Here is a 16,479-nt window from a genome sequence, read left to right as displayed (position 1 = left end):
CTGAAAATAAGACCTCGCCGGACCAGCAGCTCTAATGTGTCTTTTGGAGCAAAAAGTAATATAAAACCCGGTCTTATATTACATTATATTATATAAGACCCGATCTTATATTGTATTAAAATAAGACGGGGTTTTCTATTAATTTTTGCTCCGAAAGATGCATTAGAGCTGATGGTCTGGCTAGGTCTTATTTTTAGGGAGACATGGTGTATTTCCTGTGTAAGCTAGAAGGAACCCTAATAAGCCTTGGTGTAACCAGACAGCATGCCATCAGAAGGATGTCTGCTGCATGTGAACCCCACTTCATGAACATTACTCAGTATCTATGCCTTTGAACCCCCAGGTCTCCAGGCTTTGGGTTGTCGCTGGTTGCTGAGACCACCAACGGCACATTCCTCAGTGCGGAGCTGGCCTCTAACCCCCAGGGCCAGGGAACAGCGGTGCTTCCAGAGGACCTCGGGAGGAGCTGTGCCAAGCTACTCCTGGAAGAAATATACAGGGTATGTACTCAACCTCTGCAGGTCGGGAGAGGAGCCGTCAGGAAGCAGTTCATTATCTCTCATTCTTACTCCTTAGCAACTTTCTCCTCTTAAGCCAAGGGCTTAAGCCAAGGAGTTAGCCTCTTCCTACCCATTAAACAGTTTAACATGAAATAATTTAATGGATTATCTAAACTAGTCAGTGAGCAGAGATCCAGCCCCCCCCCGCCCCCCCCCGGATTAGGACACGGGACAGGTAAGTTTTAACTGTGGCGAGAGGAAAGCACTGGAACAGACTCATACGAGAGAGGAGGTAAAAAAAAAAAAAAAAAAAAATTAAGCAGGTTAGGTGGGGCCTGGCTAGTTGAAGAGAACGCATTGCCCTGCCGAAGCTGCTCCCCCAGGTGTTACCATGTGGGAACGAGGGCTTATTGTCTTCAGGTTTTCCAAGGGAAGTTGGAAGTCGGGGTTGGTGTGTAGCAATTGATTCAGGTAGAAAATAGTGTCAACAGGCTAGATTTGCAGTGGGTGTTTTAGAACATAGAAGAATGTTTAGGGAAGGCAAGCCTGTGTCAGAGCATGGCACAGGGGCTTTGGAAAGATGAGAACACAGATCAAAGAAAGGCGACACGAAGCTGAAGACGACGTCATCAGTTGCCATCTTGCATCTGCAGCTCTGCTGCGGGGGGCACAGCTCAGACCAGCCTGGACCAACCTGTCCTCTCCGTTGCCACAGTTTTTTCTCTGTTGATTCATATGAGCAGCATGCACAGAGGCATACATACCCTTTTACTCTGTTTCCCCAAAATAGTTGGGGTGACCTAAAATAAGCAAGAAAGAAATTGAGAGGGAAGGAAAGATGGTGGCAGGAGAAATAAGACGAGGCTGCCTGAAAATAAATTCTTTGAAGTCCTATATACTTGGTTAGAGGAGAATCACAGATGTGGCTCCCACATTTCCGTTACTCTGCACCATCTTTCGCCTTGGCTCCATGTCAGACAGGTGAAACCTTTTCCTGCCATGCAGATCCAGGACAGGCTCCCAGGGACAGTCATTTCTCTGCTGTGTATGTGAGGCTGCACACCTTTGAGCTAAGCACTAGCAAGAACCGCATTCTGGGTGATGCGTAATATTTGTAAGTTGGCTTTTTTTCCCCTCCAGCTGAAGAGCCTTTCATCTCTGTATTTATCTGTGTATTTATTCTCAGTTATTAGGCATTTCTGTGGTTCTTTCCTGAAGTCTCCAAGAAAGTTTTGCCCTGTTTGAAGTAGCAAAAGTCATGTGTAAGCCCAGTGAAATAAAACCAGTAAGGCAGGGTATAGTGGTGATGTTTTTTTTTTTTAATTCCTCCTTTTGCTCCTGTAATTTATTAATCACTATGGTAGGGTGATGCCTGGGGCCGTGGGTATTGATCCCTCTCAGGTCCCACTAAGGCAAACAGCATATGCCACAGTCCACTTCCGTGATGCAGGTCATCATTCTTGAAAATAACTCATTGCTCTCAAGGGGGAACAAGTAAGAAAAAGTACTGTTTTAGAATTAATTACGATGTCCAGGTCTTAAGTGGTTTTATTTACTGTCTGTCTAATTAAAATGGAAGACAAAGGACCTATAATTGTGTCTTCAGTAGAGTAACTCCATCCGCTTTACTCACCATTCAGCTACGAAATAGTAGAGAAAAGAAATATCCTGTCAAATGAAATCCTGAAGGAGGAAGTATCTTCTCACGATTTTGTGCAATCAAGGTCTGGCTCAGCTTTTTGGTGCTAAATCAGTCCAATGTTTGATGCTTAATTTAGTGATTTTTTATTTTTATTTTTATTTTGAAAGTTGAGAGTAAATGATCAAGCGGTTACCTGTCAGTTACTTAGTTCAGGAAGTTTGTCATCTGGACATTTGTGAAGACAGAATGTGCATGTGATACATGCATTCCTGAGTCCCTGGGGACTTGTTTAGGTTTCTCTTCCTTGGTGTGTGGTGGCTGGCAGGCCCTCTCTCTGACCCTGGGGATGCGTCTCTTTCCAGTAGACCAGGGGGAGTTGGAAGCATCACATTACAGAACAGCCCAATGGGAACCACGGGCACAAGTGGAGTGTTTTACATCCCCATAAACAGCATATTCTAGACCTCAGGGTGAAAGCACAGCCCCCAGTCCACAAGAGAAAATGTGCAACCTGGATGAGGTCATTGTATTTTTTTATTCTACTTAAGTTCCACTTTAAGCCATTCATTGTGCCTGTACCAAGTTTGTTTTAATCTTTAAGAAAACTTCCTTTGTTTGTGTCTATGCTCTTCAGTTGTTAAAAGGACAAAATGCCTCATGTTTTTGTGAATAATTCTTTATAGATCTGTGATGTGACATGGTTTATTGAGTAATAAGAATTCATCCCCTTTGAAGGTCTGGTTTATTTTTACCAGAGTTTTAATCCTCTGATCTAATCCCTCTTGTTCTATTTATATCTCACCAGTTACCAAGTCCTCTCAGTTCTGTTCCAGGCTTTCTGGAACTGCCCTTTCCTATCCATGTTTTTTGCTGCTTCCGTCTACTACCTTCTGCCCATTACTGCTCCCCCCACCTCCCCGCCTATTAAATGTGCTGGCTCCCCCCACTTGCGGGGGAGGGGGGAGTCCTTTCCAAATCCTCTCCAACATCTTCAGTCTAAATCCCCCCACCCCATACACTGATCTGATCTTTTTACCCCTTGGTGCTCAACGACCTTCACTAGCTTCGCACTTTCCCAAGGTGAAGTCACAACCCGTTATTCAGAAAAAGCCCTCAGTCTGTCTGCTCCACCTTCTCCCCGCAGTTTCCGTACTTCCCCACAGATAGCATGCAGCCACTTTCAGACTGGCCTGCTGGCTGTTCCCCACTAGCCCTGGGTCATATTTACCCCATCCTCCTGCTCTTCCCCCACCCCAAACCCTGCTCACCCCTCCAGGGCCAGTCTAAGTCCCCACCTCCCCAAAGCCGCCCTCCCTGCCCCGTCCGCCCAGTGCCCACAGCCCTCAGCTGCTGCATGGCTGTGGCTTCGCCTTGATTTGTTTCTGGTTCCTGCACATATCTCATCTGTGCAGTGAGATTGAAGCAACATGGCACAAGGGTTGTACTTGCTGTTGGGGTGCCCTCTCACTCCTCCGTGGTGTTCTGCACACAGACCCCAACATGTTTATTGCACTAAAATACTGGCCTGGTACATAATACAAATCAGTTGCGAACGGTGGCATAGCAACATTGGTAGGCTAGTGATGGGAAGCAGATCCTGAAGAGAACAGCGTAATTTTAGACAGTTTTATGAAAGGGAGCAAGTTCTGTAAAACAATTAGTTTTGTGGGTTCTCACGTTCTTCATAGGTCAGGTTTTCCTCTTTGGATGGAAATATATATACTACAACTCTACTTGTCCTAGCATTTACTAAGTGAAGAAAATATTAACTCAGTTTAGGAAGAGCAATAGATTTTCATAAAGGCTAGCAGTACGAGAAGCCTTCTATTTTCTTACTCCATTGTCATAAATGAAGTCTGAGAGCAAAGAGTGAGTGTCTGCCGAAGAACGGATTTCTTACCTACCTACATGCATTTAAAAAGGAGAGAAGTGTGTCCACATGAACAGCAGTGGGTGGCCGGCCACCTGTTCTGTTCAAAGCCAGGGAGAGTCTAGCCTTGGACCGTAATGTGCTTTCGTCAGAAACTGGGTTCTTTTTGTGACTTGTGCAAAATATGTAGAAATTCAAGGTCATCCTGCTTTCACTGTGTACAATGTAAGTTTGAACTGTGTTGCATAGAGTTATCCCATAAGTACAGACTTTTTTAAAGACACAAATGTAAACAGCAGTAATGCACAGATCTAGTATAATAGAAGCAAAATGGCTGAAATAGTCAAGAAATTTGAGAATAGAAGAAAGGCAACCAAAGCAGTTGTACTTCAGGAGAAAATTTGTGAAAAGAATTCTGTTCTGCTTATTGATTTGGGAGAAAAACAAGGAAAATTAGGAAAAAATAGAGCATAACAGGAATGGAGGTATCTGATCCTAACAGTTCTTCAGTTTTAAGGCACACAGGAAGAGAGAAAGAGGAGAAAGTAATGTAACATGGCAAACAGTTTCTGAGTGTGACTGAATAGTGCTATACGGAGATAAAATCCTTGAAAGGTAAAGGCCCTTTGATGTCAGATCGACTGTGGTCAGTGACAGATTAAATAAATAGAAGCAGCATTTACTTCACCCTCGTTAATTAATTATACACTTCCTAGCATTGATTATGCTTTTTGGCTTACATGTCCTGCTGCTGCTTTAATTACTAAGGGAAGGTTTTATTTTTTACAAGATACCTCAGTAAATTTGAATGTCCATTTATTCTGATAGTCTCAGCTAATACAATTGTTCTGATTAACTGTTAGTTTAACCTCCTGAAGTTAATTGATACAAAGATTACTCTTAAAAGATCGTATTATTTTATTATGTATCTGTGACCATTGCCTCGGTTTTCCATTTTCTGGTTGGCACAACGATTAATCTTTAAAGTGTTTGTCTTCACAGGGTGGATGTGTGGACTCGACCAACCAAAGCCTGGCTCTGTTGCTCATGACCCTTGGACAGCAGGATGTGTCCAAAGTCCTGTTAGGCCCACTCTCGCCCTACACGTGAGTTACTTTCTTCAGCCTCGTCATGCTATCCCGTCTCGCCTCCCAAGTGCATGAAATGACAAAGGTGCTGTACTGCGCACAGCTACCACTGTGCACACCTGCCTTACTGATCCGTAAACGAGCTAGAGGTTGTCACTCTTAAAAATGTGGTGTTTTACAAGGATTTTTGCCTTCCTTTCTCTCCTGTGGTTTCATCATTCCCGTGTCATTAAAATTGTGTGATAGATCGGACAGTTCTTTTGTTTATGCTTTAGAGTTTTTTCTGTTTTGGAGGTAAACTAGTTCCATTATAGCTTGGATTTTGTTGTTCGTTTTTTTAATCCCTCTTTTCCCTAGCTGTGGCAAATAGGACCATCTCTTCGTCCTAGGTGATAGGGTATGAATTGGCTAGAAAGATGAAGAAAAGAGGCAAAGTCCACAGTCATGCCACTGGACAAGTAGGGAAATTGTAAAAGTGCGCTTGAGGCCATTGGATGTTACCGGAAGTTGACTGCTGAGGTATTAAAGCAAGCAGTCTCCAAAAGAGCAGCTCATCAGAAGACTTGAATTATTAACAGCACCGTGAAAGAAGCACTTCCCATTGATAGTAAATGAGGTTGCTGTAAGCAGCCTATGTGAGCACTGACATCTGGGTGTGGGGACATGTGCTTATATGCTTGAGATCTTAACATGGCCATCTGGGGGTGGGAGGGGTGCTCGTCGTGTGGGAGGAAGTATTCAGGTAGATATGAGACTGAACTGTCCTTTTTCGGTTATCATGGTACCGATGCTGTATATCTGAAAGGTACAGTACTGTGATAACTGAAGAATGGTGGTGCCATCGCATTGAGAAAGGGGCGAGTGTTGCTGAGGGGGCATTGTACCCTTGGACCATGGCTTGAGGGGGACGTGGAGACCAGGAGCTTGAAAGAGATTCTTTTGGAGGGTTTTTTTGTGTTTTTTTGTGTTTTTTTTTTTTGACTTGGTGGTAGGAGGTTTTTTTTAGAACAAGGAAATGGAAGAGAATACATTCTGTTCTCAGTGGGGGAAGAATGATAAGCAGGAAACTGATGAGGACCACATTATCTGCAGATAACTTGTATCAAGTATTTCACAGGACAGGAAACCTGAAATTGAGTAATCCTAAATGGCACACTCAGATCAGGAATCAACATTGCTAAAATAGACTTCGTAGTTAAGGCATTTGGGGAGGAGGTGAGGGCTGGGAGTCTAGCGCCCTAAATGCAGAGATTCGCTTCCTGTAGAGAGTTTGCTGGAAGCGGCTGACAGCTCTGTGACCACCATGGCTCCCTTCAGCTTCTCAGCTGTCTCATTGCTGCTGCTTTCCCAGCCTCTGCTTCAGGGCAGCAGAAGGCCTGACCGCTCCACAGCATGAAGTGGTGTCTAGAAATGTGTGTGGTCGTGGGGCATGGGGTTTGGCAGAACATTATGTGGAAAATGGAATGTATATTTTTATTTTTCCTTGACACTTTTTACTTTTAGAGATTTTTTTTTTTTTTTTTTTTTTTTTGGTTTGGCTACAGGGCCTTTATAATTTTTTCAGGTCAGCAGCCTGGACATTTTTTAAAGTTCCCGTGTCCTCCTCTACACACCCTCTCACTAAACATTAATTGTAGTGTCTTGTGTTCTAGAAACCTTGCCTAAAATTACTACATCTCCTGGGAAAACAAAGTGGTCTGCTCTGAATTGAGCTTTATAGGAGTGGGACAAATTACAAAATTATGTTTTGAGACTTGGGGATTGCAGGACATTCTTCTGGATTATCTGCCTCCCAGGGTTTCATGCAAGAGAGGCTGCCATGGGGTGGGAAGGGGAGCCTCCTTTCTTTTTGGTAAGCTAGAAAAGGTGGGGGGTGGGGTAGTAAGGCGTTTATTTTTGAAAGCTGTATCTGTTTGGGACCCTTTTAGCCCTTTTATCACTGTGGAAGACTCCAGTGGCCCCAAGTGGTGAAGGGCAAAGGTGAGAAGAAAAATACATCCTTTAGGGTCCCAGTAGACAAAATTAACATAATATTTGTGTGTACAGATTAGTGTGAAAGCGGCCCAGAATCAAGGTCAGTATAATCGTGGTGGGAGGAACAGTTTATCCTGGTTGGATTCAAGAGCTTGAGAGGCCAAACTCTCACTTATTTTTATGTGCAGTTAAACTCTTCAAAATCTGTGTTCTGAAACCTCAAGTTTCTCAAAAAAACCAGAAGCAAGACACTCCTTGGTTTAAAGAAATGTATTTCTTCTGGCAGTTTGCACATTCTGATTTGTATAAATAGCTTTTTAAATGTCTATTTACAGACCGTGGGATTAAGGAGGATGTTTTTTCTTGCAGTGTTGCTTTTAAACTCTTTCTGGAAAATAAAGGTGTCTATATTCTTCCTTTTCTTCTTCCCTTTGTCTTACTTCAGGAGATTGTTGTTTGTGGTTTTCTGTGGTACTTGAGAAAGTAAGTCTGTATGTGTGAAATTCTTCGGCAAGGCCAGAGAGATTTTTTTTTCCCCAGTAGAATAAAGTACTATTGGATAAGATGCTGGTATGGATAGAATCTATTTCTGTTCAATTTATTGAGTTTTAGGCGTTTTACAGTTGGCGGCAGTAGTTCCACCTTCCCCTAAAAAAGCTTAATATTACAGTTTAAGGAGGATTTATACTTTAATTAAAAGTAGGATTAACAGCAAGAAAACATATATCTGTGAGCATCTTAATTAGCACTTTCAGAAATTGTTTGATTGGAGACTGTGGTTCCCAGAGCTTTCTGCATTTTGTTGGATTTCCGTGGTGGCTGATCCCCAGGGGACCTGGAGACCATTGATAGGTATTTAGCATCTCTGAGCCTTGCTGTCATTCAGAAAGGAGGGACGGTCCTGAAATGGTGGGCTTGTGGAGATGGAGCAAGGCTTAAATGAGGTCAAGTGCTCAGTGCTCCCAGCAGTGCAGTGCTCCCACTGGAGCTCAGTCAGCGCTGAACGCCGCGGTCCCATCCAGAGCCCCCCTTGCCATGCCCCAGTCTCCAGTTAAGGTCACTTCGAATGCCAGGAGGCCCAGTGAACGTGCTTTGGGCAGTTTCAGGCCTGAAGTCAGTTGTAAATTGTTTGCTCAGCTATCTATAAATCTATATCCATTAATTTTTAATTATGACTAACTTCCTGCAGTTGTGTTGCTAAACAGACTACACACATTTTATTTACTGTTCCCAAGAATTCTGTAAGGTAGGTGTTTATTAAACAAACAGTATGTTTTCTGTTGGCCAGATGTTGTTTTAAGCGCTTTCCAACTATGAACTCATTAAGTTCTCATAATAAACCTATGAGGGTGCTAAAGACAAGTGCTCCTGCACACGCGGTGCTGCAGGTGAGGGGCTTGAGGCACAGAGAGGCCAAGTCATGTGCCCAGAGTCACACAGTCAGCAAGTGGGGCTCAGCCCCAGACAGTCTCGGCCGAGCTGTGCTTGCCTGACCCACTGTGCTCTTACGTAAGGACTGGATTCTGTCCCTAGTGTTGGACCCGAGTGCCCGCTGGCCTGAGGCACGCTGCCACGCCGCATCTTTTCAGAGCCTGCATTTCAAATTCTGCCGTAAAATGATCTCCTAGTATCTTTAGTTGGAGGTCTAAAATAAACCATACCACTTTGTTTTGTTCTAACTTGAATAAGTGACCTCGTTCTGCTACTTGGGAAGTGCTGGGAAGCGAGAGCCCAATGTCCCTGTTAAACGCTGATTGATTAGGGGTCACGTAGTCTGTAGCACAGCAGCGTCAAGATCAAATGAGATAATGCAGGGAAAAGTGGGGACTGCTGGCCAAGCTTCCTGCTTTTTGGGTTCAGTTGTTTAACTGCTGCCTTGAGCTAGCGTGATACCACTCCACCTTCCAAGTGTTATTTAATTGTGTTTAAATGCTGCAAAGCCCTGTCACCTTGAGTAAGCTGTTTGAACCCGAGAACATATTTGTCAAATGGTGCAAGTGATATCTTTAGTTTCCAGATGAAAAAGAGAGGTTAGAGGTCTGCTCATTGTAAGTCCTTAGCCACTTGCCTTGGCACCCACATCTCCCAACAGGGCAGCCAGCCTGGCTCTCTCTTTCCTTCTGCCTTTAAGTCGAATTTAATAACTTCGTCTTTAGAGCAGAAGCCATCTGGGCTTTGGGAAAGGCACTATTTGGCAGAAAAAGCACCACCAGTATATTTAGAAGCTGTGGTGTAATGACAACAGGGGGCTGCGTCCAGCGATTCTCTTCTCACCCCGTATCTCCCATCCCCTCAACTTCCAGAGCAACTCCTTAAACCTGAGAAGTAGGTAACCCCAGTATCCAAGTGGCTTGGTGGCGCGGGAGTCAGGCACCTTTTGTTGTGTTTTGTGCTTGTGGAGCTGCCATAGAGAGAGTGTGCACCCATGATTGCTTTCACCCCCACGCACTAGCAGGCATAAGAAGAGGGATCTGGTGAGTGGCGCTACATTTTAAGGGGCAGCGCTGGGCAAACTGGCAAGTCCTGGGCAATTGGGATTCAATGGGCAGGTGACTGAGCCCAAAGGCTGTCACCTGTTGACCAGCAGTGCTGCTGGAAGATACATAGGAAAAATTATCTCTGTGTTCTAGGATTCTCTGAAACTTGTCACATGGACTGGAGGCTTTCATGAAAAGTAGGTTATTAGTTTGGGGCTTTTTTTTTTTTTTTGAAAATAAATGACTTTGTTCTGAAAAATACGAAGTCTGACAAATTCGTGAACTTGTTGGAGCAATGTTGCTAACCTTTTTTGAATTCAGTGGGATTATTTATTATGAATTTGCACCAACTTGACAAACAGTTCACCAAGTTTACTATTTGTGAGTGCTGAAAAGGCTGTGTGAAAAAGTTGGACGACCTGAACTTTTCACCAACAATTCGTGGCTCTTGCTTCACGACAATGCACCAGCTCACACGGCACTGGCTGTGAGGGACTTTTCAGCCAGTAAACAAATCACTGTATTGGAACACCCGCCCTACTCACCTGATCTGGCCCCCAATGACTTCTTTCTTTACCTGAAGATGAAGGAAATATTAAAAGGAAGACATTTGGATGACATTCAGGACATCAAGAGTAATACAACGACAGCTCTGATGGCCATTCCAGAAAAATTGCTTTGAATTTTGGCATCGGTGCATAGCTTTCCAAGGGGACTACTTTGAAGGTGACCACAGTGATATTCAGCAATGAGGCGTGTAGCACTTTTTCTAGGCTGATTTTGCGAACTTAATTGCCTCTTAAAAAGTTGACTGCAGATGCAGCCCTCTAAGTCCTTTTACATGGGAGTTGCACAGTCCCAGTTCCCTAGAATGGTTAGTCTGAAAAGCTGCCAGTAATACTGGTCACCGGTTGGTTAATGAGCCGAGCTGCTCTCAGCGTGCTGCGGCTCTCGCTTGCCTAGCTGTGTGGTCACGTGGTTGTGCCTAGGACGTGTGGATCTGCAGTGTGGTGTTTGGAAGAGAGGAGAGGGAAGTTTCTGCACCCGGGAGGTGGGGGCTCGTGGGGTCTGTGTGTGGCTGCTGCCGTGGGGCTGTGGAGAAGGGTGTGTATCAGCGTCGGACGTGACTGTTCGACTGCATATAGCTATGGGCGAGCTTGTTCTGTTTGGTTTTCATTTTCTTAAAGAGACTGTTAGGATTTAATATTGTCTGTGGTTATTTCTCAGCTTTCGAGCATGTTTGCTCTTTGATACCCCAGCTACAGCAGACAGGGAGAATGGGGTTGGAGCTGGGAGGATGTTCTGAAACATTCCTTAAGCCAATCCCTTGCAGCCTTCCTCAGGCTGAGGGCTTGGCAGAACATTATGTAAAAAGTGGAACCAACTCTGCTTTTTCTAACCATTCCAAAGGCTACAAATATCCCAAAGCTGCAAATTTGTAGGCCTGCACACTCAGATCTGTGTTTCTCCTATCCTTCTCCAAGAGATCAGAGGCAAGCTGAGGCCTCTTAGGAGTTCTGCCAGCTGGGAGGGTGTCTGGTTTTTCTAGCACAGTTGAACGATTCAGAGTGAAGTAGGCTCGAGAGGTGCTGACTGGGAGCAGGCCTGTGAGAGCCGAGGCCGCAATGGAGGAGAGAACAGGCTGTTTGCTCCTTAGAACCCAGACGAGTGGGTGAGATGGCTGGCTGGGTCTGCATGGCTGCCAGCTGGAGGCTTTGCCCACAGATGTGCAGTGTTGATCTGTGGGTTTGGTGTGTTTGTTTTCTTTTTTTCCTAGGACAGGGTGGGGGAGATTGTGGAGAGCAAAGAACTGAAAATGTCTATTGGTTAGTAAGACAGGAAAGCCAGTAGGGGAAGAACTGACTTCCCTTAATTGCTAAGGATGTTGAAGTCATTTCTCAAAATGAGCTTTAACTCCTAAATTCTATTCTGCGCCTCATTATTGAATGCCTTATGTAGTGCCTAGCAGGTGTCATGGTTTCAATGACAGATACGGTCATTGCCCTTGAGGGGCTTATATAATTCACCACGGTGGGAGGGGCAATTGTGAGACAACTACACATGAGCGTTTAATTAGACACTACAAGCACAGGCAGCAATGCAGAGGGGTTATTGACCAGAGAGAAGAGTTGACAGATGCGGTGGTATTTTCAAGATGGAGATGAAGTAGCAAAACCATAAGAGGAATTGAGAGCAAAGAAGTGAGGAATTTTTCTGTTAGTGTGCAGCCTTCACCAGAACTCCTACTGCGCAGAGCAGTTCCTGTTCCTGTTCGCCCCTGACATGCCGTCAGGGCAGCCAGGCAGGGTGAGGAATTGTTTGGGTCTCCTTTTCTCCTCGGACTAGATCAACTCGGACGGAGGGACAGGAGGGGGTGGGAAATTCATTTCAGTAAACTTTATACTTAGCTTGGTATATACTGTGTGAGGGTGGGAGCCAGGATCAGGACTTTTTTTTTGCCTTCACAAATATATATTCATTTATTTATTTTAAACAGCTTTATTGAGATGTACTTCATATGCCACACAGGTTACCCATTAAAGCGTACGGTTCAATAGTTTTGAGTATAATCAAAAAGTTGTGTAAACATAACTACAATCTAATTTTAGAACATTTTCACCACCCTGGAAAGAAACCCTTTGCCCATTCATGGTTGTTCACCATTCCTCCCACTCGCCTCACCCCAGGCAACCACTAATCTGCTTTCTGCCTGTGATAGATTTGCCTGTTCTGTCCATTTCATGTAAATAGACTCATGCAATATGCGTTTCTTGGTGACTGCCTTCCCTCACTTAGCATGATGTTCTCAGGGTTCATCCATGGTGTAGCATGTCAGTACTTCCTTCCTTTTTATGGCTGAATAATACTCCATTGTATGGATACCCCACATTTTATTTATTCATCTGTTGATGGGCATTTGGATTATTTTCACCTTGACCTTTATGAGTAATGCTGCTATGAACTTTTGTATACAAGTTTTTGTGTGGATGTAGTTTTTTGTTTCTCTTGTGTATATACCTAAGAGGGGATTTGCTGGATCATGTGGTAACTCCTTGTTTAACAATTTGAGGAACTGTCAGACTGTTTTCCACAGTGGTGGTAATTTCTACTAGCAGTGTGTAAGGATTCCTGTTTTTCCACGTCCTGACCCACACATTTGTTATTATCTGTCTTTTTGATTGGAGCCATTCTATTGGGTGGCAAGTGGTGCCTCAGTGGTTTTGATTTTCACTTCCCTAATGACTAATGTCATTGAACAACTTTTCATGTGCTATTGGCCGTATGTATATCTTCTTTGGAAAAATGTTCAGATTCTTTGTCCATTTTTAAATTGGGTTATTTGTTTTTTTATTATGGAGTTGTCAGGGTTCTTTACGTATATATTCTAGATATTAGATCATTATCAGATATATGATTTGCAGATATTTTCTCCCATCTTGGGAGTTGTGTTTTCACTTTCTTGATAGTGTCCACAAGAGATTTTAATTTTGATGAAGTCCAGTTTATTTGTTTTTTTCTTTCATCATTCCACTTTTGGTGTTGTGTTTAAGAAACCATTGCCTAGCCCAAGATCATGAAGATTTACTCCTGTTTTCTTCTGTGAGTTTCATAGTTTCAGCTCTTACATGCAGGTCTTTGATCTGTTTTGAATTAATTTTTGTGTATAATGTGATGGAAGGGTCCAACCTCGTCTTTTGCATGTGAAATTGTTCATGCATCATTCATTGAGAAGATTATTCTTTCCCTGTTATCTTGGCACCCTTTTCGAAAATCAGTTGACCACAAATGAATGGATTTCTTTCTTGACTCTCAATTCTTTTCCATTGAGCTGCATGTTAGGGTCAGTATTTTGAAAGCTCAGGTGATCCCACGTGCAGTCAGCATAGAGAACCGTCGTGCTGGGGTAGGGAGTTTGGATGGTTCGATTGGGAGGGAGCACAACACATGGTTGCTGGAATTCTTTATTCAAGATGTACAGTCCGTCTCTTCTTAACTAAACCTGTTTTTCAAACTTGCCTGATAAAAATCACCAGGAGTGCTTGTGAACAGTATATTTCTGGCCCCTGTTCACTGGGGAGAAAGGGCTTGGAAAGGGGTGGGGAGGGGACATCTTTGCATGTAGCCTATGATTCTGGGGTCTTCCACGTGGACATGTCCTCCCTGTCAGTTGCAGTTGATCAGAACCTTCAGGGACCTGTGTGTTTAATGAATTCTCTAGGTGAGTCATCTGGTCAGGGTCACTGGGGCGATGCTGAATGTGCTAGCCCAGACCGGTAGAGGCCTGCATAGCCATACCATGGTCCTTTCACAGAATCGCGGTTCCCAAGGTATTCTTGGCATGAGTGACGCCATCGCTCTGCCTTCAGGAAGATGACACGAAACAGCCACATGAAACTTTTCACCACATTTACTGTGAGCCCTTCCCTGACCACCGTATTGAGTATTGCCTCCTGCTGTATGCATACAGATATTGTTAGACCCACATTTCCTCCCATCTGCCTTGTTTACTTTATTTAAATTTCCCTTTTCAAGAATTCTTAACTTAGCTTGTCTGTCCCACTTGATTGAAACCATCGTGTGAGAAGGGATTTTCAGTTGACTGCAATATCTGTCTCCAAGAACAGTGCCAGGTACGTTGTAGGCATTCAATCACTGTTTGTTAAGTGAATGGAGGGATTGAGATTGAGGAATGAAGAGAGAGGCGTCTCTATTTTGGCATCAGCAGCAGTCATTCCACTTGGTTTTACCTCAGGACACTGAATCGTGAAAGTACGCGTCTCTCTCTTTGCAGGAGCCACTCAACTATTAATGCCATATCCATGTCTACTGGAATGAGTGTGTAGGACAAGACTTGTGTCATGTACTAACCTCTAACCTTATGTATAGATGTATACATGCATTTATTTACTTATTTAATCTTCTGTCGTGTGCATCTGCAAGCTGTCTACATCCTCTGGAAATTGTCAGACTGTAAATAAATATTATTGAATCAGCTTTGATGAGAATGTCATAATTTTGGTCATTCTTCTTGATCTGGGAAATTAAAAAGCTTGGGTTCTAGGTGGGAGGAGAACTTCTTTTAAAAAATCGATTCCTCTTTGATTCCTTCCTCCTTTTTTCTTTTTAGGATAGAATTTTTGCGGCATTTGAAGAGCTTTTTCCAGATTATGTTTAAAATTGAAACGAAGCCATGTGGTGAAGAACTTAAGGGTGGGGATAAAGTGCTGATGACCTGTGTTGGCGTTGGCTTCTCCAACCTAAGCAAGACCCTCAAGTGAACCTGGCGCGGGATCAAAGGCCCCAACGCCTGCAGACAAAGCGGAAGCCGCCAAGCACCCAAAGGGACCAAGTCCAAATTCATCCAGGACAGGATAGCCTTTTACATTAAGGCCTTTCTCAATTTTCCATTTACAAGCAATCAGAGTATCCAAATAGAAAACATCTTTATGTCACATGGTTTCCAGCCATTTCTCCAGCGGTCCTGATATTCCGCAGGAGGCCCTGTCTTGATGAGAGCTCCCTGGGCTTAGCCGGACAAGGGAAGTGACTTCAGGATCCCGTCGTGCTGTGAGACCACCATCACAGCTGCATCCCCACAGTGTTTCCTCGGCCCACATCCCCGGGCTTCTGTCGGGTGGCTGCTTTTCAGATCATTTCTGCAAGGACTGACCTCTTTGAACCTTGGTTTCTGTGTAGGGATTAAATGAGATAATATGGGTGAACACTCTTTATTTAGTGCAGTGTTATCCCAGTGTCAGAAATTGGTACATGAGAGTATTTCACCTTGTCTCAGGAATGGACTGAGCTACCTTGGAAACAGACACTGCTCCCTGTCTGGTCCATTGTATGTGTGTGTTGGGGGATGAATGCCTGGGGCTGCCGGGCTCCAATTAAAGTTGTTGGATGTTTTCTATATCCCAGATGTGCTCTCCATTTTCTTATTTTATTCTCACAGTAGCCCTGTCATACAGATTGTATTATCGCCACAAGAAAATTCAAAAAGGATATTTTGTTCCTTTGAAATGTATAATGAAAAGACATCAGCTCTCCTGACTTATTAAAGATGTCAGCGTCTGGAATTTTACCTTATGTACAAGCTAATCAGATGATTACCGTGTCATGGATGCCTGGAGAAGACGTGAGAGTCCTTGGTCAGAAGAACTTCGAGACTCAGCACAGCAAGCCTCATGCGCTTCGTGTTTGTATTGGCTTCCCCTGTCCCCCGAGTCTCTCAGTGGCGACATGGAGGGGCCCCAGGTAGATGCTCTGCACACAGTGGGTTTGCATCACAGCCAAGAAACATGCATGCCTGGGGACGCTGCCCCTCGCAGCAGGCCTGCTCTTTGTTCCAGGTGTGGACACTACTTCATCTCTCAACATGGAGGAGGAGAAAGGGCCCGGGTGAAGGCTTCCCCAACAGGAATGTGCCGGAACACCCCTGTCCACTAATAAGAGTCTACATTTGGTGTGTGGGAGTTGGTAGAAGGGGAAAGATCTGATTCTTTCTTACTAGGATTCTAAATGATGTTCTGCACCTGGGTGACCTTTGGAAGTGTGACGGTCTTTGTCCCCTAGTCCTCTTGGTACCCCTTTCTTTTTCAGTGAAAGGGGCCAGAGGCAGTCTACTGTTTCGCCTGGGGGTGTAGGAGGGTGTGGGGAGGAAGGGCTAGCACTGAAGGTGGCCCTCTAGTTCTGTAGGTCAGAGGTCCTGGTGGGTTTGATCAGGTTCTCTGTTTAGGGTCTCAAGGCTGATGTCAAAGTGTCAGCCAGGCTGCGCTCTGGGAGAGAATATGCTTCCAGTTCATTCAACTGGTAGAATTCAGGTTGCAGGACTGGAGCTCTCCCTTTCTGGCCGCTGGGGACAACTCTCCGCTTATAGAGAGGTTGCAGGCATTCCGTGTAACTTGGTTCCCTGCATCTTCATGCC

At 44.3% G+C, this 16,479-nt stretch overlaps 1 protein-coding gene across 6 annotated transcripts in view; it reads left to right on the top strand.

Annotated features, from left to right (window-relative positions):
* RCL1 (RNA terminal phosphate cyclase like 1) overlaps window positions 1-15,636 on the top strand; it is a 50,662-nt gene extending 35,026 nt beyond the window's left edge. For 5 of the 6 annotated variants that reach the window (XM_033122761.1, XM_033122764.1, XM_033122763.1 and 2 more), the window contains 3 exons: window positions 344-500; window positions 5,015-5,118; window positions 14,680-15,636. In XM_033122761.1, coding sequence (XP_032978652.1) covers window positions 344-500; window positions 5,015-5,118; window positions 14,680-14,830 — 412 coding nt within the window. In that variant the 3' untranslated portion in view covers window positions 14,831-15,636. Of the gene's footprint in view, window positions 1-343; window positions 501-5,014; window positions 5,119-9,704; window positions 9,749-14,679 lie in introns of all 6 variants that reach the window. The other variant, XM_033122762.1, reaches the window with a different exon arrangement.
* The last annotated feature ends 843 nt before the right edge of the window (window positions 15,637-16,479 follow it).

This window comes from Rhinolophus ferrumequinum, chromosome 12 (genome assembly GCF_004115265.2).
Source record: "Rhinolophus ferrumequinum isolate MPI-CBG mRhiFer1 chromosome 12, mRhiFer1_v1.p, whole genome shotgun sequence".
Taxonomy (NCBI): Eukaryota; Metazoa; Chordata; class Mammalia; order Chiroptera; family Rhinolophidae; genus Rhinolophus; species Rhinolophus ferrumequinum.
The sequence above is the reverse complement of the archived record's forward strand: the minus strand, read 5'-3'. Positions and strand labels throughout refer to the sequence as shown.